The sequence below is a fragment of the Xiphophorus couchianus genome, chromosome 11 (assembly GCF_001444195.1).
Source record: "Xiphophorus couchianus chromosome 11, X_couchianus-1.0, whole genome shotgun sequence".
In the NCBI taxonomy this organism is placed as follows: Eukaryota; Metazoa; Chordata; class Actinopteri; order Cyprinodontiformes; family Poeciliidae; genus Xiphophorus; species Xiphophorus couchianus.
The window spans coordinates 1,564,599-1,584,453 of record NC_040238.1 but is presented as its reverse complement, the minus strand read 5'-3'; the positions used below and the strand labels follow the sequence as shown (position 1 = coordinate 1,584,453).

The following is a 19,855-nucleotide window of genomic DNA, read 5'->3' as shown; positions in this document are numbered from 1 at the left end:
TGGAAATGGAGATAGGTAATGAAGAAGAAGGGGAATGCGAAGGGTGGACGCCAGTGGAAAGAGGGAGAGGAAGAGGACGAGGAGGATTCAAAGTAGGTGACGGTAAGGGAATTAGAGATGGTCAAGGAAGTAAACGGGATTTTGAAGAAAGCAGTTCGGAGGAAGAGAGGGTAGTTAGGAGAAAAGTTGAGGATGAGAAATTTAAAGTAATTCTGAAATTTAAGAGTGAGGAAGGTCAGGAAAAATTCAGCCCAATTGGGGTGTCAAGGGAAATTAAAAAGAAAATAGGAGACGTTGAAATGGTGAAGATCTTGAGAGACGGAAGTCTTTTGATAGAATGTAAAGATATAGAACAAAAGAGTAAGGCGTTCAATGTGGAAAACATATGTAAAAGAGCGATGGAGAAAAAAATGTTGGGAGAAAATAAAAAAACTAGAGGAGTGATATATGGGATCCCACTAGATGAGGATCTAGAAAGACTTAAGAAAAATGTAGTCGGAGCAAAGGTGTTCAATATGAAAAGGCTGTCAAGAACTGTGGATGGTGAGAGAGTGGGGAGTATGTCAGTTCTGGTGGAGTTTAAGGAAAAAGAGCTGCCAATGAACATAAAAATAGGATATATAAGCTTCCAAGTCAGACATTATACACCTCCACCACTTCGGTGCTATAAATGCCAAAGGTACGGGCACATTGCGGCAGTATGTAAAGGAAAGCAGAGATGTCCAAAATGTGGGGAAGACCATAAATTTGAAGAATGTAAGGAAAATGTAGAAGAGAAATGTTGTAATTGTGGGGGAAATCATAGGGTCACGTACGGAGGATGCGAGGTTAGGAAGAGGGCTAAAGAAGTTGTGCAGATAAAAACAACTAAAAATATTAGCTATGCAGAAGCTGTAAAAAGTGTGAGGGAACAGGAAAAAAAGGGATTGAACAAATGAGAAGCCAAACAAAACAGCAAACTAAAATAATACCTGAAGTTAAGATCACTTACTCAGTGGAAAATCTAGTTTTATTCATAGCATATGTTATCAACTGTACTGATCAAGCTAAGAACAAAACCGAGAAGATTAAAATAACAGTGAAAGGAGCCGAAAAATTCTTGGGGTTTAAGGAAGGAACATGGGAAGAAATAAATAAAAAGTTAGAGGTGGAGAAGAAGTCGGGAGCAGCAGGTGAAAGTGGTTTATGCTAATACTTCAATGGAACGCTAGGAGCCTGATAGCTAATGGACAGGAATTTAAAGGTTATATTGACGAGCTTGAAGTCCAACCAGATATAATGGTTGGACTTAAATAATAAATAAATGTGTGCAGGAAACTTGGTTAAAGCCAACATTAGATTTTGTGATTAGGGGATATGTTAGTATAAGAAGAGATCGAGAAGAGGGAGGAGGAGGTGGCTGCGGAATATTTATAAAACGAGGGATACAATATCGGGTCTTAGGAAAAGGGAAAGAACTAGAATTCATAATAATTGAAATATGGGAGCAGGGAGGTAAATTTAAAATAATAAATTTCTATAATCCATGTAAATCGTTAATGGCTGAAATAATGGTGGAATTATTAGAGTATTTAGAGGGGAGAGTAATCTGGTGTGGGGATTTCAATGCAAAAAGTACACTGTGGGGTAATAGTAATGATAAAAATGGGCAAATTATAGAAGAAGTAATAGAAATGAAAAATCTGGTATGTATTAATGAGAGAAGGGGTACAAGAATCAATGTTAAAACGGGGAAGGAATCAGAATAGATCTAACAATTGTATCGAATGATATAGCGGGTATCTGTGAGTGGTCAGTTGACAAGGAAACTACAATAGGTAGTGATCATTATCCTATAACTATAAGGGTAGGAATAATTGGAAATAAATATAAAAATAGAGGGGAAAGATTTAACTTTAATAAGGCTGATTGGAGTAAGTTTAGATATGTGAGTGAAATGTATTTAGATAAGGTAGATTTTAATATGCATATAAATGAAATAAATGCAAATATCACAGAGATAATAATGGAAGCTGCAGAGAATTCTATTAAAAAGTCAGGGAGTATTAATGATAAGAAAAAGGTGCCATGGTGGACAAGTGAGTGTAAGGAAGCTATTAAATTAAGAAATAAAGCCTTAAAGGTATTAAAACGTAACCCAATATATTTGAACTTAATTGATTATAAAAGGAAGCAAGCAGTAGTAAGGAAGATTATTAAAAAAGCTAAGAGAGATTATTGGAGAAATTTTTGTAGTACAATCGGAAGAGATACAAAAATTGAGAAGATTTGGAAAGTAATTAAAAAAATGAATGGAATTAAAAAAGAGTTTGATTATCCTGTATTAAAAATTGAGGATGTAGATATAATTAGGGATGAGGAAAAAGCTGAGGTATTGGCAAGAGTTTTTAGTAAGATACATAGTACAAATAACATTAGCGAAGAGGGAAGAAAGGGAAGAGAAAATACTGTTATTAAGTATAAAACTTTAATGGAGAATGAGGAAGATACAAATAATTTTTTGAATGTGGAGTTTACCAAAGTGGAATTAAACGGAGTGCTTAAGAAGACCAAAAATACAGCGCCAGGTAAAGATAACATTTGGTATAGAATGATAAATCAACTAAGTGATAAGTCAAAAATGATAATATTGAAATTATTTAATAAAATCTGGGAGGCGGGGAAATTACCAGAGTTATGGAAGGAATCTATAATTGTACGAATAGCTAAACCAGGAAAAGATCATTCAAAAACAGATAGTTACAGGCCAATAGCATTAACTTCAAACTTATGCAAAATAATGGAAAAAATGATTAATAATAGGTTAGTGTATTATTTGAATAAAAAGGGATTTATTTCTAATTATCAAAGTGGTTTTCGGAAAGGGAGGAGCACTAATGATGCAACATTATGTCTTGAGCATGAAATCAGAAGAGCTCAAGTAAACAAGGAAAGTGTAGTGGCTGTGTTTTTCGATATTGAAAAAGCATATGATATGATGTGGGTAGAGGGTTTATTAATTAAATTATACAAACTGGGGATTAAAGGAAAGATATATGAATGGATTAAAGACTTTTTAACAAACAGAAAATTACAGGTAAGAATAGGTGAGGTTGTTTCAGATAAATATGTAGTGGAAAATGGTACGCCACAGGGAAGTATTATTAGTCCATTATTGTTTTCTGTTATGATAAATGACATATTTGAAAATATTGGAAAGGACATGGGCTGTTCACTCTTTGCAGATGATGGAGCTATTTGGAAAAGAGGGAAGAATATAGAGTTTATAGTTAAAAAAATGCAAAAGGTTATTATAGATATAGAGTTGTGGGCATTGAAATGGGAATTTAAATTCTCAGTGGACAAAACGAAGGTAATTATATTTTCCAAAAAAAACAAATAAGGTTATTGAATTAAAATTATATAATCAGAAACTTGAACAGGTAAAGAGTATAAAATTCTTAGGTTTGTGGTTTGATGAGAAATTAAAGTGGAATATTCACATCCAAAAGATTGTTGATAAATGTAAGAGAAAATTGAATATATTAAGATGTTTGGTGGGTAGTGATTGGGGAGCAGGGAGAAAAACCTTAAAGCAGATTTATATGGGGATAATTAGATCTGATCTTGATTATGGGTGCTTAGTGTACGGTTCAGCAGCTAAAACTCACTTAGATAGATTAGACAGGATTCAACATCAAGCACTAAGAGTATGTACCGGAGCATTCAAAACAACACCAACAGCAACATTAGAAGTAGAAATGGGAGAAATGCCACTAGATCTAAGGAGAACTACATTAGGAATTAATTATTGGCTAAATTTGATGGGCAATAAATGTGGACATCCAACTCGGGAAATTTTAAAATCATCTTGGGAAAAGGAAAAGAAAGAGATGAAGAGTTATGGATGGAAAATTGAAAAGGAAGTGAAGGAACTTAAAGTGGACACTCTGGAAATTAGTCAAACAGATCCAATATCAGTTATACCACCGTGGATTTTACCAGAAGCTATAGTTGATTTATCAATATTGGTAAAAAAACAAGATAAGTCAAATGTTGTAGAAAAGTATGCAGTGCAATCACATTTAAATAATTACTATAGACATGTCCAAATTTATACAGATGCTTCAAAAATCGACGGAAAAATAGGAATAGCATGTACAATTCCAGATTTCAAAGTGTATATTGGGAAGAGAATCACAGACGGGCTATCAATTTATACAGGAGAAATGTTAGCAATACTTTTGGCTTTACAATGGATTGAGGAAGTAAAGCCTTTACAAGCAATAATTTGCTCCGATTCAAGCTCAGCTTTGCTAAGCATAAAATATAATAATACGGACAGTAGGATGGACATTTTATTAGAAATATATCATAATCTATTTAGAATACAACATTTGTGATTAGTAGTTACATTTGTGTGGGTTCCAGCACATATAGGGATAGTAGGAAACGAGAAGGCTGATATAACGGCAAAGAAGGCAATACATAATCCTATTAGTTTTACAGTTAAGATGAGTAAATCGGAAGGGAAAAGTAAGGTCAAAGAAGAGATGATGAAAATATGGCAGAGAAGGTGGGATAAAGGGTTAACAGGAAGGTGGTTTTATAAAATTCAGGTGGCTGTAGGAAAGGAAAGAATAGGAAGAAGGAATAGGAAGAAGGAAAGAATAATAACAAGGTTAAGGTTCGGTCATACAGGGCTTAATTATTCACTTTTTAAAATACAAAAGCATAAAACTGGAAAGTGTGATTATTGTGAGAAGTCTGAAACAATAGAGCATGTTATTTTAGAGTGTTGTAAGTATGAAGAAGAGAGAAGATGCATGCTGAGAGAGTGTGTAGGTATTAAAGAAAGGTTTAATTTAATAGAATTTTTGAGGAGAGATTTCGGGAGTAGACATATTCAAATAATTATTCGGTATCTTAAAAAAACAAAGCTATTTCATAGGATATGAGTAGAGCAAGTTGGGTGTGAATGTGTAAAGAATATCAAAGAGGGGTATATAAAGCTTTAAGCAAGTTGGATAATATAAGCAGGTGTGTATGTGTGGGGGTATGTTTAATCAGGAGTTAATGGAGGGAAAAGGTAGAAAGTGTAAGTTTATAGACCATCTCGAACCACACTCCATACTGGTAAGTGGCGGTAATGCTACTGTAAGTTTGTTGCCAACCGCCAATAAATACCAAGAAGAAGAAGAAGAAGAAGACTCTACAGCGCACCACAGTGGGCAGGTCTGGTCTCCGCCTCTCTGTGCGTTGCTGACACTACACCACGCCGTGCTTCTTCCACTCAGCACTTACTGAAGCTGCAGCGATGTTTTCCTGCAGAGCGGCCTGGCAGCGGTGTGGGCCTCTGGCTCGGACAGCGGCCTACAGGCTGCCACTGGACGGTGAGTTTCACCAGAGAGCAGCTCTGGATGTCTGTCTTCTCTCCACAGTGTGTGTCGGTGATGTACTGTCTGCTTTCTGTCGTAACAGACGTGATAGGACACACTGTCCTCATGCGAATGTCAATACCTGGGTAAAAAGCAATGACTCAGGATGTTACATGACTGTCAGAATTGAATTTTGGCTTAAGTTTAATTGTCGCTCTGTAGTTTTTAGAATAATTTGACTCCGTTGTGGAATGTTGACTGAACATTTAAGTGTCTCCTCATGTGACAAGACAATATTGGTCTTTTGCACTGTTTGTAATTCTACAAACAACACATCTACAACCTTAGAGCGTGGCCATGTTTCACGGCGCAGCACAAAGTCGGTGTTTTAACAGCCTTTTACCAGATGTTCTTGTCGGACTAGCAGCTAGCATGGCCTGTATGGGAACCATAGTGACCTCTGCCGAGCGTCACTGACGGACTGCGCGTTCACTGCGCAGTCTCTTAAAAAATGACCTTCATGAACGTGTGGGTAAACGTGGAAACATGGTTACCGCTGTCAGTCACGTGGCGTGCGCGTGTGACAGTGAACAAATGTAGAGAGAGAGAGAATGCTGAGGCACGAGTCGGAGCACTGCAGCTCGCGCTGCTAGAGGAAGGAAGGTCAGCGTGTGACGTCAGCTCTGCTTTAAATGCTTCATTATGACTTACTACAACCAGCCAATAATACCGCCATCAGCGTTTGCGTGTCCACGTGAGGTATTTCACGAAGCCCCACACTCACTGGGTTCAAAACTGCATTTAGGGTGACAGGTCCATCTAGACATTTCCAATCAAAAGACGAGAAAGTATCACACTTTCTGTCATTTTCCAAACACTACAACATCGAACTAGACAGAAAATGACAGCACTTAAAAGCATGGCAGCTAGAGAAGTTTTATTTTGGAAATATTAACTGGTGAAAATCTCAAAGTGACCCCATGGTTGTAATTTCTTCAGCTCCTTTCTCTAATATCCTCTCACTTAAACAGAGGAGGGTGTAACAGGCAAATCCAATGACTTTCTGACCTGCGTCCCCTACAGTGTTTAGAAATGTTCTCTCCATGTCCTCCTACTTTTGTAGACCTGAGCCGATTAGAGTGTATAAATAACAGGTTTGAGAGGTCATTTGTCAGCATGTAGGGTTAGCTCTGGATGAGTGAACAGGTTAATATCGTAACACTGGACAGGACCAGGTTCCTCAGACCTTGGCTTCTACTGCAGCAACTGGTTAATGATTTGACAGCGTGAGCCCCATGGAACATGGAGACAGTGGAGTGAGCTCTTTATCTTGGTCTCGTTTGTGTACGTTTTGCACAATATATAGATACTGTGATGTGAGAAAGGTTAACACGAACCTGAACTCCTTCATGCTTATCGTCCACCGATCCTCGTGGTTAGGTCAGTTTTCTTTTGTACTTTGGACATGTTTTGTTTTTTTTCTACCCAATTGTTTTCATATTTAACTCTTCATATGTGTGTTTGTTTTTATTTTGGATAATGAAGTAGGGAAAAAAGGAGAAAGGAAACACTGATATGTATACCGTATGGCCAGGAGTGGACGATATGGACTTAGACTTTTATCATGATGTTTTATGGTACTGTTGTGAAAATAATGAAAATTATGACAAAATAACAATTTATTACTTATTTTTATGTAATTGTAATTGTGACTGCATTGAATAGAATAGAAGTACTTTATTCATCCCAGCAGGGAAATTACTTAATTGTACAGCAACCAAAGCCCAGTGAACACAGATAATAATGTAAAAAAACATAACCAGTTGTAATGTGCTTCTTTAGGCTACCAGTCACATAAAGTAGCATGTATTATATCACTAAACTGCACACAGTATTTGGATTTAATCATATTTTAAAAAGTATTAATTCTCTCTTTGGACAAATAGTGGGGAAAATAGTAACAGGACAATCCCGACAATACAGGCAGTTTTGGGGGATTTTAAACATCATTAATTGAACGTGATCATGACCACAATAAATCAAAAGTCTTATGAAAAAAAATCACAATACCTTGATACAATCAATGCCCACCCCTAATCTGAACCTTTTTAAATAAATGGAGGAAGAAAAAAAAAGAAACGCGACCTGACAGAACCTGAGACGTGCATCTGTTTCTCTACTGTATGCCAGGTTTTCAGTTTTTCTCTTTGGAAATAACGTAGGTACAGTTAGGGATGGAAATGTAAAGAAAATCAAAAAGAGAATAAATGCGATGTTAAAACACACGTTAGTTACTTAAATGGTTCCTCTCATCTTCTCTGAAGGAGAAAAGATTGTAAATATCTGCTTGCTCTCCAGGACACAAAACCAAGAGTCCAAATGAAAAATAATATCTATATATAAAAATAAATTCTATTTTAAAAATAATTAAATATTCTGATTGCTTTATTGGTTGTTCAGCATTTCCTCATTCACAGCTGCCTCCTCTTTGGTAGAGTTCTGCCAATAAATGCTGATTTCTAGGTTAGTTTTGGGAACCTGAGACGACTCAGTAATTCCATCAGGGAATGAAATGGTGAAGGTGAAGCTTCTGGACAGCCATGTCTTGCTATTTCTTCACAAGACAATGGGAAATGATCCTTTCACTTGGTGTATCAGAGTTAGTTGAGCCCTTTAAATCCGTTTCACATTAACAGCTTAGCGCTCGTCTACACATTATTCCTGCCCTGCTGGAGCTCTGCAGAGCCACCAGTCAGCAAGAGCCTGACTCATGGCTGGGGGGGGGAACGCAGCATTTTGGGATCAAAGTGAACCAAACTCAGCGAATTATCTAACATGCCCATGATTTCCTGTGCAGGTGTGCAGCGGCGGCCAATGTCGTCAGTCCCTGGAGGCTCTGGGCAGAACATCCTGTACACGGTGCTGTGTGGTGGAGTTCTGGTCGGCACTCTGTCATATGTAAGTTATCTGCTTTCCATCAGAGGTTTGTCAGACAGTTGAGTTAACATCATGAACAGAGATGTGATCTCTAACTGTATCTCACAGATGTTCTGTTTTTTTGGGGGGGGTTTTCTAACAGGGATATAAGACTGTGACCTCAGATCGCGATCGGTATAATGACCGCATCAGTCAACTCAGAGCCAGACCCAAGGCTGAATGGACCCCTAAACCCTGGCCACCTAAAGGCAAGTCTCCCCCATCTTTAGCTCCTCATGAGGAATTTACTTGCTTTTGGATCCATTTAAAACAATAGTAGTAACATTTTAACTGGATTACTTTTGTACCACATAATTTAAGATGTGTATAGAAATGTGTGTTATGTGTTTCATTCAGTGAGAGAATCAGAATCAGTGTGATCAGGCAATATGCACTTAGAAACGGAGTTCTCTCCGTGCAGCCAGGAGACAAGGCTGCAGTGTAACTGGGATCTTAATGTTTAAAGGGGCAGTATCATGTAAAATCAACCTTTTATGAGGTTTACATAATGATATAATGTTATTACCTCATGAAGTGTGGATTTGGTCCTTCCATGCATGTTTGAGAAATTCTTTAATCTCCATGGAAACCATTAACTGTCCATAACCTTTGAGATGCAGCTCCTGTGTGGAGCTGCAGTCTCCAAGCTTCTGTCTCACAGAGACTGCAACTTCCCCATTCAGTTTCTTCAGACTAGCCAGCAGCAGTTAGCAAACACCCAGTGGAACTGGTTTTTGCCAGTTTCACCAGAAAACAGTTGAATCAGCTGTTTTCCTATTCAGCTCTAAACTCAGGTTGACCTGAGTTTATTATACAAGCGAATTCTCAGTGCAACGCTGGTAAAAACGTTAAAGGGTTAATAGAGGAGCCATTTTGAATTTCAGAAAGTGCAGAGTGTCAACATCACACCAACGTTTAGGCGCAGCTGACTGGGAACGACCACCATCTGTTCCACACAGAGTTACCTTACTAGTTGTGTTTCCTTCAGTGGTTTTTATGGGGATTGTGAAGCATCACGTTAGAAAAGTTTGATGGAAATTGCAAATTTTGAAATGACTTCGTCAGTTTTGCCAAAACGTTTTAACCCTTGCTTGAGGTGGTTTTTGTCTTTCTTGAAAAGGAGTTAATGTGGTAAATGGAAGATGGAAACACATTTGCTGAATAGGTTCTGATGTAGTGAACGCTCCCATCCACCGTTCCTTACCACTGATCCACATGCAGACCTGTGAAGGTATTTGTTAGGGAATCCAGACTGCAGCATTATGGATGCACGTCTTTCTGCTTTTCACCATGTGCTTCATTTAGTTCTTAGAAACGGAGTTTACTCCATGCAGCCAGGAGACACGGCTGCAGCGTAACTGGGATCTTAATGACAAACCTCCTCCACAGCCTACAGCAGCCCTGGTTGGGACTGTTTACATATTCAGCTGACTGACTCTCAGCAGCCCATGTCTGCTGCTGTAGATGGACCAGATTAGGCTGTTGGATCCAAGTGGAAATTCTGGCTGATAGCATCAGTTGTTGTACTGGACAGGAATTAAAGCATGACAGGAGATAAATCCATGATGTATAGAGCAGGTCTGAGTTGTGTGAATGTGTCGGCGTATAGTGATGCATACGAAACTCTAACTTTCTGTTTGTTTTGTTTGTTTGCAGGCAAAGATACAGATGAAGGTGAGTAGTGTGCCTGCCTGAGAACTCAGACACGGCTTGAATGAAATGTGAGCTTGGGTGTAAACATGCTGCAAACACTTTAACCAAACACCTGGTTTAACCAACCTGCTGTCAGCACAAATAATCCCACTGATCCACCTGGTTCCTCCACAGAAGAGGAAGTCCACACTGAAAGCAGAGCACGAGTCTCCTTTATAACACAGTTATGTTTCTATGTGATGAAATAAGTAGGAAACATTATGTCTTAGTAGTTTTACTGTAATTTGTGTTGTTTGAGTTCAGAATATCTGATTGAACAGGCTTGATGCCTAAATTCCTGCAGAGTCCTGCAGCTGCTCCCCCAGTCAGCCCTGCTCAACCTGCTCTCTCTCTCAGTGAGAGCAAAGATGACTCTGATGGTAATGAAACGATCTGGACGAGCCTCAACAGGCCTCTACTGCAGAACACCATGCTCAGCTTTTTTGTTACCTGAAGACAGATGGTGTTACAGATACAAATGTTTAGCCTGCTCTGAGGTCAGACTGGGTTCATATTACTATGCTGGACACATACTTTTAAAACTGTTACTACTGTATCAGTTGTGCCTCACCGTACCTCTCAAATGTATATTCACTTCAGCGCCTCATAAGAGCTGAAGTGATCAGCATCATCATGATTAGCTACTGAATTGATCAGGTCAACCTGGATCAACAGTTCTTTTTCTTTCTTTCTTTTTTTGACTGAAGAAACAAAAATGTTTGGTCCTGATTTGAAAATACTTAGAATTTAGAGGTTGTACACATGTTTTTATTGTGACTGTGTGTTTAGTAATAAACCAAGTTTCTATCCCAAAAAGGTCACTTTTGTTTCGATAAGTGTAGAAAACAGGAAAGGAACCTGATTGTACAGAAATCAGAAGCTAGCATGATGTCAGTGTGTGTTCCTCATAAACTAAACCAAAAGCTGACCTTCTAACAAACACAGTCTTAATCCAAGCTTCAGTGATGCATTAATAAATTCCTCCCCTTCGTTTCACTCACTTCCCTCTGTTTTCTCTATGCAAGACGGCCAGGTTCTCACTTCCCTGTGTGACATCATCAATGCTAGCAGGCCTTGTTCATGTTCCACCTGCATTCCCACAGCTAGAGTGGATAAACTTAGACAGAGATGATAAGTGAATGTAGCTCTTTAAAAACCAGAATTTCCTCCTCCAAACTCTCTAACACTTTGTGTCTCTACTCTTTCAGCATAATGCTTAAAGCTAAGGTCCTCTGTGACCGCTTGGATATCCGTCCTAGAACTGGATGTGAAACCCCTTCTCCTCTTCCTCCTCCTCCTTTCCCATAGAGAACTTCGGAACAGTCTCTTATGGATCTGACTGAGGGACTTTGAGAGATTTTTCTGGACTCTGCTATTGTTAACCTCTGTGGTTGTGGGACTCTAGACCATTGTTGTACCAAATGCTGTTGAAGGCCATTCAGACAAACACACTTTTCATACACTGCTGTAGGGTTCAGTGTTCCTGTTCCCCAGAGCTCTGCCCATTTCATTTATGACTTCTATTAAAATGACTACATAGAACAATGAGCCAACAGACTGAAATGTTCAAGACTTTCCTTTGATAGTCAACAGACCCACAGCTGTTCTCACACACTGTTCTCACTGAAGGAATAAGCCTGCTGTGCCCAACAGTTTTGTGTACTTTGTGATTTAATGTGAAGCAATGGGAGGATTCCTCAGTCACAGATTAAAGATGCACAACCTACCTGGCCTGTCTCAGTGTCTGTATGCCTCACTGTCAGACGTGCTTTCACAGTTCCAGATAACCCTAACTTGTTAATTTGATGGTAAGAACCAACTTTCCACTTGACCCTTTCTACCCTGCACTTGACCCCACTCCCTGCCTGCTCCTCCTTCTTTACCCCCCCCCCCCCCCCCCCACCCCCCTCCTGCTTGGGTCGTCCTCTTTCCTGCCTTTGAGTTTGCATGCAGTTTGTTCTGTGCATGTCTTTATCTACTTGCCTTTATAATATTTTGGAGATGAGGCAGGTCTTTAAATGCCATCAATAAATAATATTTCAAGAGCAGGGGAAGGTAATCCCTACAACTCTGTAACGTTATTGACACTGATCACGTCATTATGGCACCTGTTAGTGAGTGGGATTGCCCTCAAAGCTGTTAGACTCCTCTGGGGTGTTCCCAGTACTCAGTGGTCAGTACTCAGGCAAGGAAGGAATACTAGTGAACTGGTGACAGGCTCATAGGAGCAGACCTATGACTGTGGCTTCATCATCAGAGTAAATCATCCTATTGCAAAGCAGAGATGGTTCAGGACAAGTTTAAAGTGTTGGCTTGCCCTCTATATGCTGGCAGATTCTAATCCAGTTGAGAAACCATGGATAAACAAGTCCAAACTATGGAGTCCTCATCTTGCAACTTGCAGGATCTAAAATAGCCTTTAAAAATTGATTTCTCCATTGTCAAGTCTCTCTCTATCCGGTTAATGTCTGGTTTGGTTCTACCCCGGTTTGAAGCACCATCACTATGGTCTGTTCCCTACTATTGTGGGCGTCGGTGTGGATGGGTATACTGTGGTCGACTCTTCCATGATGTGGTTTGCGTCATAAGTGGACGTGTGTGCTCCTGCACCGCTCAAGATTAAACTCATAATTACGCTCCTCCAGACTGAGCAGCTCTTTGGCATCAGTCTGCATGTCTGCCACTCCACTACGGAGCTTCAATGTTGTTTGATTGATAGATCATGGTTCAGTCAGGGAATGCTGTCAATCAAATTGCTTGCTCATAGTACTTGGCTTTGAGAAGCTTGGACTATATGAAAAATGGGGTAAGAGTCGTGCAGGATCTGGTGATAGAAGTGAATCTGCCTGGGACAGACTGGGGCAGAGCAGGTTAAAGTCAATCCAGTGGCAAAGTGTCTATAATGGTACCAGAAGTTACAGAAGGGGAGCGAATGCCTCAACATGTCTGGGCTAATTAGGTTGCAAAAGAGGGACCAGCAGGCCATTGGGCAGATTGTCATGATGCTATTCCTGAACATTGTAGATCCCTCAAACTGGGTTTAACCCTTTAGACACCCTTAGGGTATCAAGGTTTCCACCCTGTGAAACCCTCCCCTTTTGCTTCCACAAGAAGCCAGAGCTGCAGAGGCAAGAACTCTTCAGATTGTTGCTCTGCTGTCGGGCCATTTAGGAACACAACCAGTACAGCCCAGTGTAGCCTCTACACCTATCAGTGAACCTTGATCGCTCACAATTTTGTTGCCAGTTCACTAGTTTCTGTAACTTCAAAAACATCTAGTTCACAGATGTAAAGAGTCTGTCTACTCATGTTTTGGGCCTGGTGAAAGTTGCTGAGATTCTTCAACTTGCTCCTATTTCCTACACCAGGGGACTCAATCCCCTGACCTCAGAATTTGCTGCCCTGCAAAGATTGGGATGCATCCCTGCTCCAACACACCTGAATCAAATTAATGGCTCTTTACCAGGCTTTTGCCAAAGTTGATGGCAGACTGAAGAGGAAATTCAATCATCTGATACAGGTGTGTTAGAGCAGGATTCCATCTATAACCTGCAGGACAGTAAATCTTAAGGACTAATGTTGTCCTGCACAGTCATATCAAAGATTTGCTTGTTGCATTATAAATCCCATTCACTTCTGGGTCCCATTGCAATGATCTTTTTTTTTGTGCTTCACCTGTCAGAAATCAAAATGGCTGATCTGTGTAAATTTTAAGAATGTGTTAAAAAGGAAAAATGACTTAATACTGACAATATGGGCAAATTAGAATGAAGGATGTGTTGGGATACATTAATAAAAACAAGCCTATTTTGGTTGCTAGTAATTTGGTTGGACAGTCAAACATGGGTGAAAGATGTAATATTTTTAACCTTCATCAATTGTTTTTGTTTATTGCAGGAAAGGCTTTAATTTTATTAACTTAAGTGTAGATTGAAGCAGTGGTTGTGTCACCTCTGCAGGCTGTTAAACACCAAGAGCAAGTGGAAAACATGCTAGATATCATGACTACTGACATGAATTGAATCATCATTAATCAGTGATAATACACCAATGTGGATGTGTTTAATCCATTCAGTATCAAGATCTGTATTAGGCATGGACAACATTGTGACTCTAGAGGGCGCTGTTTAAAATCTGGACCAAAATATCAACTATAAGTAATTATATCTGAACAATGACAAGTCATTTGCTCTCCTGCCCCCAACTTTAAGAGTTTGAACCTGAAATCAAACGATATAAGCATATTGTAGCAAAAAAAAATCAGCAACAAAGCAGTTGATGAAATGCATAATGCTTAATTGTGTTGCTCTACAAAGAGCAAAATCATAACAATGTGTAATGTTCTTTACAGTAATCCATTATATACATTAAGCAGTAATATACAGGGCTCTAAAGATCCAGATATAATAAATCTCTTAGACTGAATCTGGAATGATCAACAGCAAATTCAGTTTGGCCCAAATTGATACAAGGCAATCACTTCAACCTAATCTTACAGAAAGATTCAGATCCAATTCTACATATTCTGATCTAATTCATTAATCTGAAAGATTCTCTGTGTATGTAACATTAAGAGAGTTCTTCTAGTAAGCCGGTGTGTTTATTTCTGTACATTGCAGACGGAGAGGCTGACGCTGGGGAAGAGGAAGCTGCTGCTGCTACTGCTGCTGATGAGGCAGAAACCATAGTGGAGGAAGCAGCTGAGGCAGTTTCAGAGGCCGCCGAGGCAGTTTCAGAGGCCGCCGAGGCAGTCGCCCAGGTGGCACAGGAAGTGGAGGCAGCTGCAGAGGAAGTAGCCAAAGTGGCTGAGGCAGTGGAAGAGGCTGCTCAGGCTGTGGCCGAACCTGCCGCTGTCAGCGCAGAGGAGACGCAAAGCGATGGTACGAGCTCTTAATCTGAGGAAACCTGATGCCACACACATTAACTGCAGGGAGACATACACACCACCACACACACCTGATTATTTCTGGATTACTGCAAAGACTACATCAGTAGTCGTCTAACATCACAGGGAGCAATAAGACCTGTCCCAGTCTGTAGAACCTCTAAAGGCTAGCTGCTTCTCCCCAGGTGTCTGGCCTCACCTCTTACTGCACATTCTCTCTTGTTGTCCTGAAAGTGTATATTTGCTTTTTTATTTATTGGAGCGGGTTTGAACGGGCAGAGGCTGCTGAAAGTAACTTGAAATCTGCAGGGTGTTTCGTGTAGATGGTTGTGTGTCTGATTTTTGTTCAGGTTCTTACTTGGCCCGTCAGAAACTACAAACTGAAGTATATCTTCACCTCCCCATGTGGCTGTGAGTTCTCAATCAATGCTCATTTGCAGTTATGGGTGAAATAAATGTGATCACTCAACAAGTATAAACCTTATTCATTCAAGTTAACCCTCATCCGGTATATGAGCCCAAAGTTCAAACAGTATAAACCAACAACAAAATGCTAAGCCAGAGTAGACGCTGTAATAATAATGGTACCATTTTGTTCTAAAACCTTTAATGCTATTTTCTGATTTGACCAAACTCTGTTTTTCTTTGCTTTAAGCATCTGTAATGTTGCCCTGCTGTTCTAAGTATCACACAGAGTTCATGTATGTATGTTTATCTCCTACTGTGATACATGTGTGGGTGTCTAAATGCAAAGCTATGTTCCAACTCTGTAATAACTGTCATGTCAGATTGTCTAGAGAAATAAGTGTCAGAAATGCTGTGAATCATTAATTTTAATAGTTTACAAACCAATTCAAATTATATGTGATCATATTTTTATTTTGCTTATAACTGGACAATGAGCACTGTGAACAGATATTTCATGAGGTCCTACAATAAAGCTTTTTGTTAAACTAAAATATTTACTGCCGTCTTTGATTTGTCTGATATGTTTCTAATCTACATTTATGCTGGCACTGTCCAGTATTTACACTTGAGACCACATGTTTGCATGCATTGCATGATGTTTGTCTTTGAGCCTGAACCCATTTGATTGAGCCCATATCTAATTTTTGCTAAACGAATCCCCTTTTTCACAGTTAACACTAAAACTGCATGTATGTGCTGTCCACTTCGTAATCATGAGTCATTGGAAGACTTTAGCAGATGTTCTGTAAATTGCATTATCACCTCAACTTGTGTGCTAATTGTGAAGAAAATACAACTTGAGTAGTTGTGATGTTTAGATGGTTGGATTTTGTGTTTCAGTGCCACTAGCAGCTGCCTCTGCATTAGAGTTACTGAAGAAAGCCGAAGGAAAAGATGACTTTGCATCCAACGATCAAGAACCCCTACCACCAGAAGTGGAAACACCTGCTGAAAAAGTGACCCCTACTGTTACAGAGGTCTCGACATCAGATGGAGATACTTCAGTCAAAGCTGTAGCAGTTAGTGAGATTGTTGCACCAGAGGAAGATGGAAAAGTTTCTGGAACTGTAGAAGTAGCACCAGCCACAGAGTCTCCTATACCACTAGAGGTAGTGTCAATAGAAGAATCAGCAGAAGTTGCGCCAGTTGCTGAGGTGCTCCCTACACCAGCAGAGGTTGCACCAGTTGTTGAGGAGGTCCCTGTACCCATAGAGCTTTCAGCAGTTGCCGTGGAGGCCCCTCCAACCATTGAGGTTGCAGCAGTTGTCGAGGAGACTTTGACACCAGCAGAAGTTGCACCAGTTGTTGAGGAGGTCCCTGTACCCATAGAGTTTTCAGCAGTTTTTGAGGAGGCTCCTCTAGCTGTAGAAGTTGCATCAATTGTCGATGAGGCTCCTGCACTTGTAGAGGTTGCGCCAGTTGTTGAAGAGACTTCAACACCAGCAGAGGTTGCTGCAATTGTTGAGGATACTCTTGTACACGTAGAAGTTGCACCAGTTGTCGAGGAGGCCCCTGCACCCATAGAGGTTGAGGTAGTTGCCATGGAGGCCCATGCACCCATAGAGACTGCAGCAGTTGTCGAGAAGACTTTGATACCAGCAGAGGTTGCGCCAATTGTTGAGACTTCAAAACTAGCAGAGGTTGAGGCAGTTGTCGAGGAGGCCCCTGTAGCCATAGAAGTTGCACCAGTTGTCGATGAGGGCCCTGCACTCATCGAGGTTGTGTCAGTTGTTGAGGAGACTTTGACACCAGCAGAGGTTGCACCGGTTGTCGAGGAGGCCCCTGCACCCACAGAGGTTGCTCCAGTCATGCAGGAAACTCCAGCAGGAGTAGATTCTAGCAAAGAATACATTGTTGTTGTCCTGGAAGGAACACCCAAAGAAGAGAAAAGACTCAAGGTCCTAGGAGTTGGCCCTATGACCGGTAGAACAATCCCTGCTCCAGAAGATGACAGTACCCCTGCCTCTGAGGTAACAGTTTGTTTTTAAAATTTTAAGAAACATGCAAGTATTTTAACTAGTAAATGGCAATGCATTACTCCTTTGGCAAGAGATTAAAATTGACTAATTTTTTCTAACCTTCTCTAACCAGTGGTCAGTGGCAGGTCAGATACTGGAAAGTCTGATTTCATTCTCCTTTTCATCAAATACGTCAGCCAAGAACTCTGGTTTCATTGGTGTTTAAGAAAAAACTGTTTTCTCTGGTGCACTTATAAGATAAACAGATGAAGAGCGTCTTAAGTTTAGGGAGATTAACTTTTATAAATAAATGTTATATATAAAAGTTACTGTACCTACCAATGAACCTGCTAGTCAACCAAAATGATAAAATTACCTGAAATGAATTTCGGCTTCTAAAACCCTGCTCCGCGCATCTCCACAAGAAAATGTTTAATGATTTACTTTTAAGTGGTACTTAAACTATAAAAAGGATTACTACATTGTTTGTCCTTACAACATGTAGTGTAGTCTGGAAAAGAATTAACATAGCTCTTTAAACTTTGCTATTCAGGGTAGGCGACGTCGTCTTAGGATTCAAATGCAGTAGTATCCAACAAAGGTATTTAGCCTTTAATTATTTGGATTATTTTAGATTAGGTTATGAACACTATGTGCTTCCAAGTAAAATGTAGATTCCTCCTGTATGTGTGTACTTTCCACTCTAGGGATGTAGACATAAAGGAATGTTTTGGAGTTTTCATCATCTGTACAACACTAACATGTTGCTTTTATTTGTTGCAGTAAAGCAGTCCTAAATGATGATTTTCAGTCCTCCACTAGAAGACGGAGGATGTGCCTTTCTCCTACACTTCATCCTTCAGCTCTGAAATACAAAGGGAGTAACTGGTTACGCATTACTGACATGGTACAGTGTTTAGATCACCAGCTGCTTTATTGAGCCCACATAGCCCATTACTGTGAAACGTCACATGTGTAACAGTTGCATTGTAGCCAGATTGTTTTGGGAATATAGTTTTTGTTGTGTTGTTAGGAACATTTATTGTCTCCTCTGTGAACTACAATCTGTTTACAGCTTTTGACTAAACTGAGCCTTTCAAACATCCCAAAGCTTTTATTGTTACACGTTAAAGCTTTAACGACCACTCCAGTGGAATATGTTGACATTGAGCATCTCCAAACATTGCCCCGCTGCCACAGTATTAGCTCTCACAGCGAGGAGCATTCAGATCCACCAGCATCACGTTATAGAAACCAGCCTCAGGCTTTTTTCTCTGGTGCTTCTGGTTCCAGGTGGAATCACTCTGACTGTACTTTATGTTTATGAACAAACACATGAACCCATGAGTATGACCTTCTACCTCACTGTTTCCCTCATGTTCATCATTTTAAAACAAGCCCTTACAGCTCTGTGCAATCCAATCAGTGTTAGGTTTCTTGCTCTGCAACATAGCACTTAAACCATTACCTTCACAATGGTCCCATTAAATTGTAATGGGGTCATTTTTAAAAACACTCCAAGGAAATTATGTGAAAAAAGAATAATCAGCACCAGGTACCTGATGTTATAGACATAGATTAAGATTGAAAAAGGAAACCAGTAAGGGAACTGTAACTATAGTCAGTATCATCTCTAATTTACACATATTGGAATCATCATTGAATCACTGAGTTAAATGGGGAAATAAAGCAGCATCCTGTTCTTTCACTCTTTGTGTTTATATCCTGTCTTGTTTTTCTATTTTTCTAGAGTTAACCCTGTATTTAAGTGGACCTTAAAGGCTTCCAGCATGTACAAACATGTGGCAAACTGTATGTTAAGGGATTCTGATTTTTAATGTGCCAATGTTTCAGTATGTCTGAAAGAAGGCCTCCAGTGTGAAAAGCTTTGACAACTCTGTTGTGGTTTTCCTTCCTTCAGATTTTTCTTCCTCTTTGTGAATTTCTTTATTTCATAGGGCAGCAGGGATCACTGAAGCTGAACTGATAGAATAGATGTTTTTAAATGGGATGTTACACACTGTCCTCTATGCTTTCAGTTGGCTTTCTCTATTAGACTCTAAATGGTTGCCATTAAATAGCAGATACTGTGAAAATGTACTCTTGTTTTTCAAAATAAAGAATTTGAAAACAGAATTTAATTTATTGCATTGCTTAATATGTTTTAAGTGTGAACAATTAAATGTATCTGAAACTCATATATCTCAGTATTTATCCAGCACACTTCAGGGTGGTGGGTTTACACTAATAAAAGTAGCTGTTATTTATTTTTTTATTACGTTTGAACATATATCAGAAAACAAAGCATAATGTCATCTGCCTAATTGTTTTAATTATTTTTCTTGAATCCGTTGTGTGAATGCGTGGGATGGGATCTGGCACCAAAGACGTTGCGAGCTGAGCCCTCTGTGTATTGGAGATTCTTGCCCATCCAGTGGCATACGGACCGGCTGAAACTGAGCCCTGAGCATCGATATGTAGATCAAATTGACGCTCCAGTCCCATTTCTGCGTCAAAGC

General features: G+C 39.7%; 1 protein-coding gene across 4 annotated transcripts; it reads left to right on the top strand.

The window, feature by feature from the left end:
* Window positions 1–5,180: 5,180 nt before the first annotated feature.
* On the top strand, window positions 5,181–19,472 carry mgarpa (mitochondria localized glutamic acid rich protein a). 4 transcript variants are annotated; one of them, XM_028030801.1, is made up of 9 exons: window positions 5,181–5,372; window positions 8,215–8,315; window positions 8,437–8,542; window positions 9,990–10,007; window positions 14,645–14,905; window positions 16,219–16,691; window positions 17,001–17,348; window positions 17,890–17,937; window positions 18,120–19,472. In XM_028030801.1, exons 1-8 carry the CDS (start codon window positions 5,297–5,299, stop codon window positions 17,923–17,925), a joined length of 1,419 nt encoding a protein of 472 aa, XP_027886602.1. In that variant the 5' UTR covers window positions 5,181–5,296; the 3' UTR covers window positions 17,926–17,937; window positions 18,120–19,472. The 4 variants fall into 4 exon arrangements, with proteins under 4 accessions (XP_027886602.1, XP_027886600.1, XP_027886601.1 ...); XM_028030799.1 differs by having other exon boundaries at window positions 16,219–17,348; XM_028030800.1 differs by lacking the exon at window positions 17,890–17,937 and having other exon boundaries at window positions 16,219–17,348.
* Window positions 19,473–19,855: the final 383 nt, after the last annotated feature.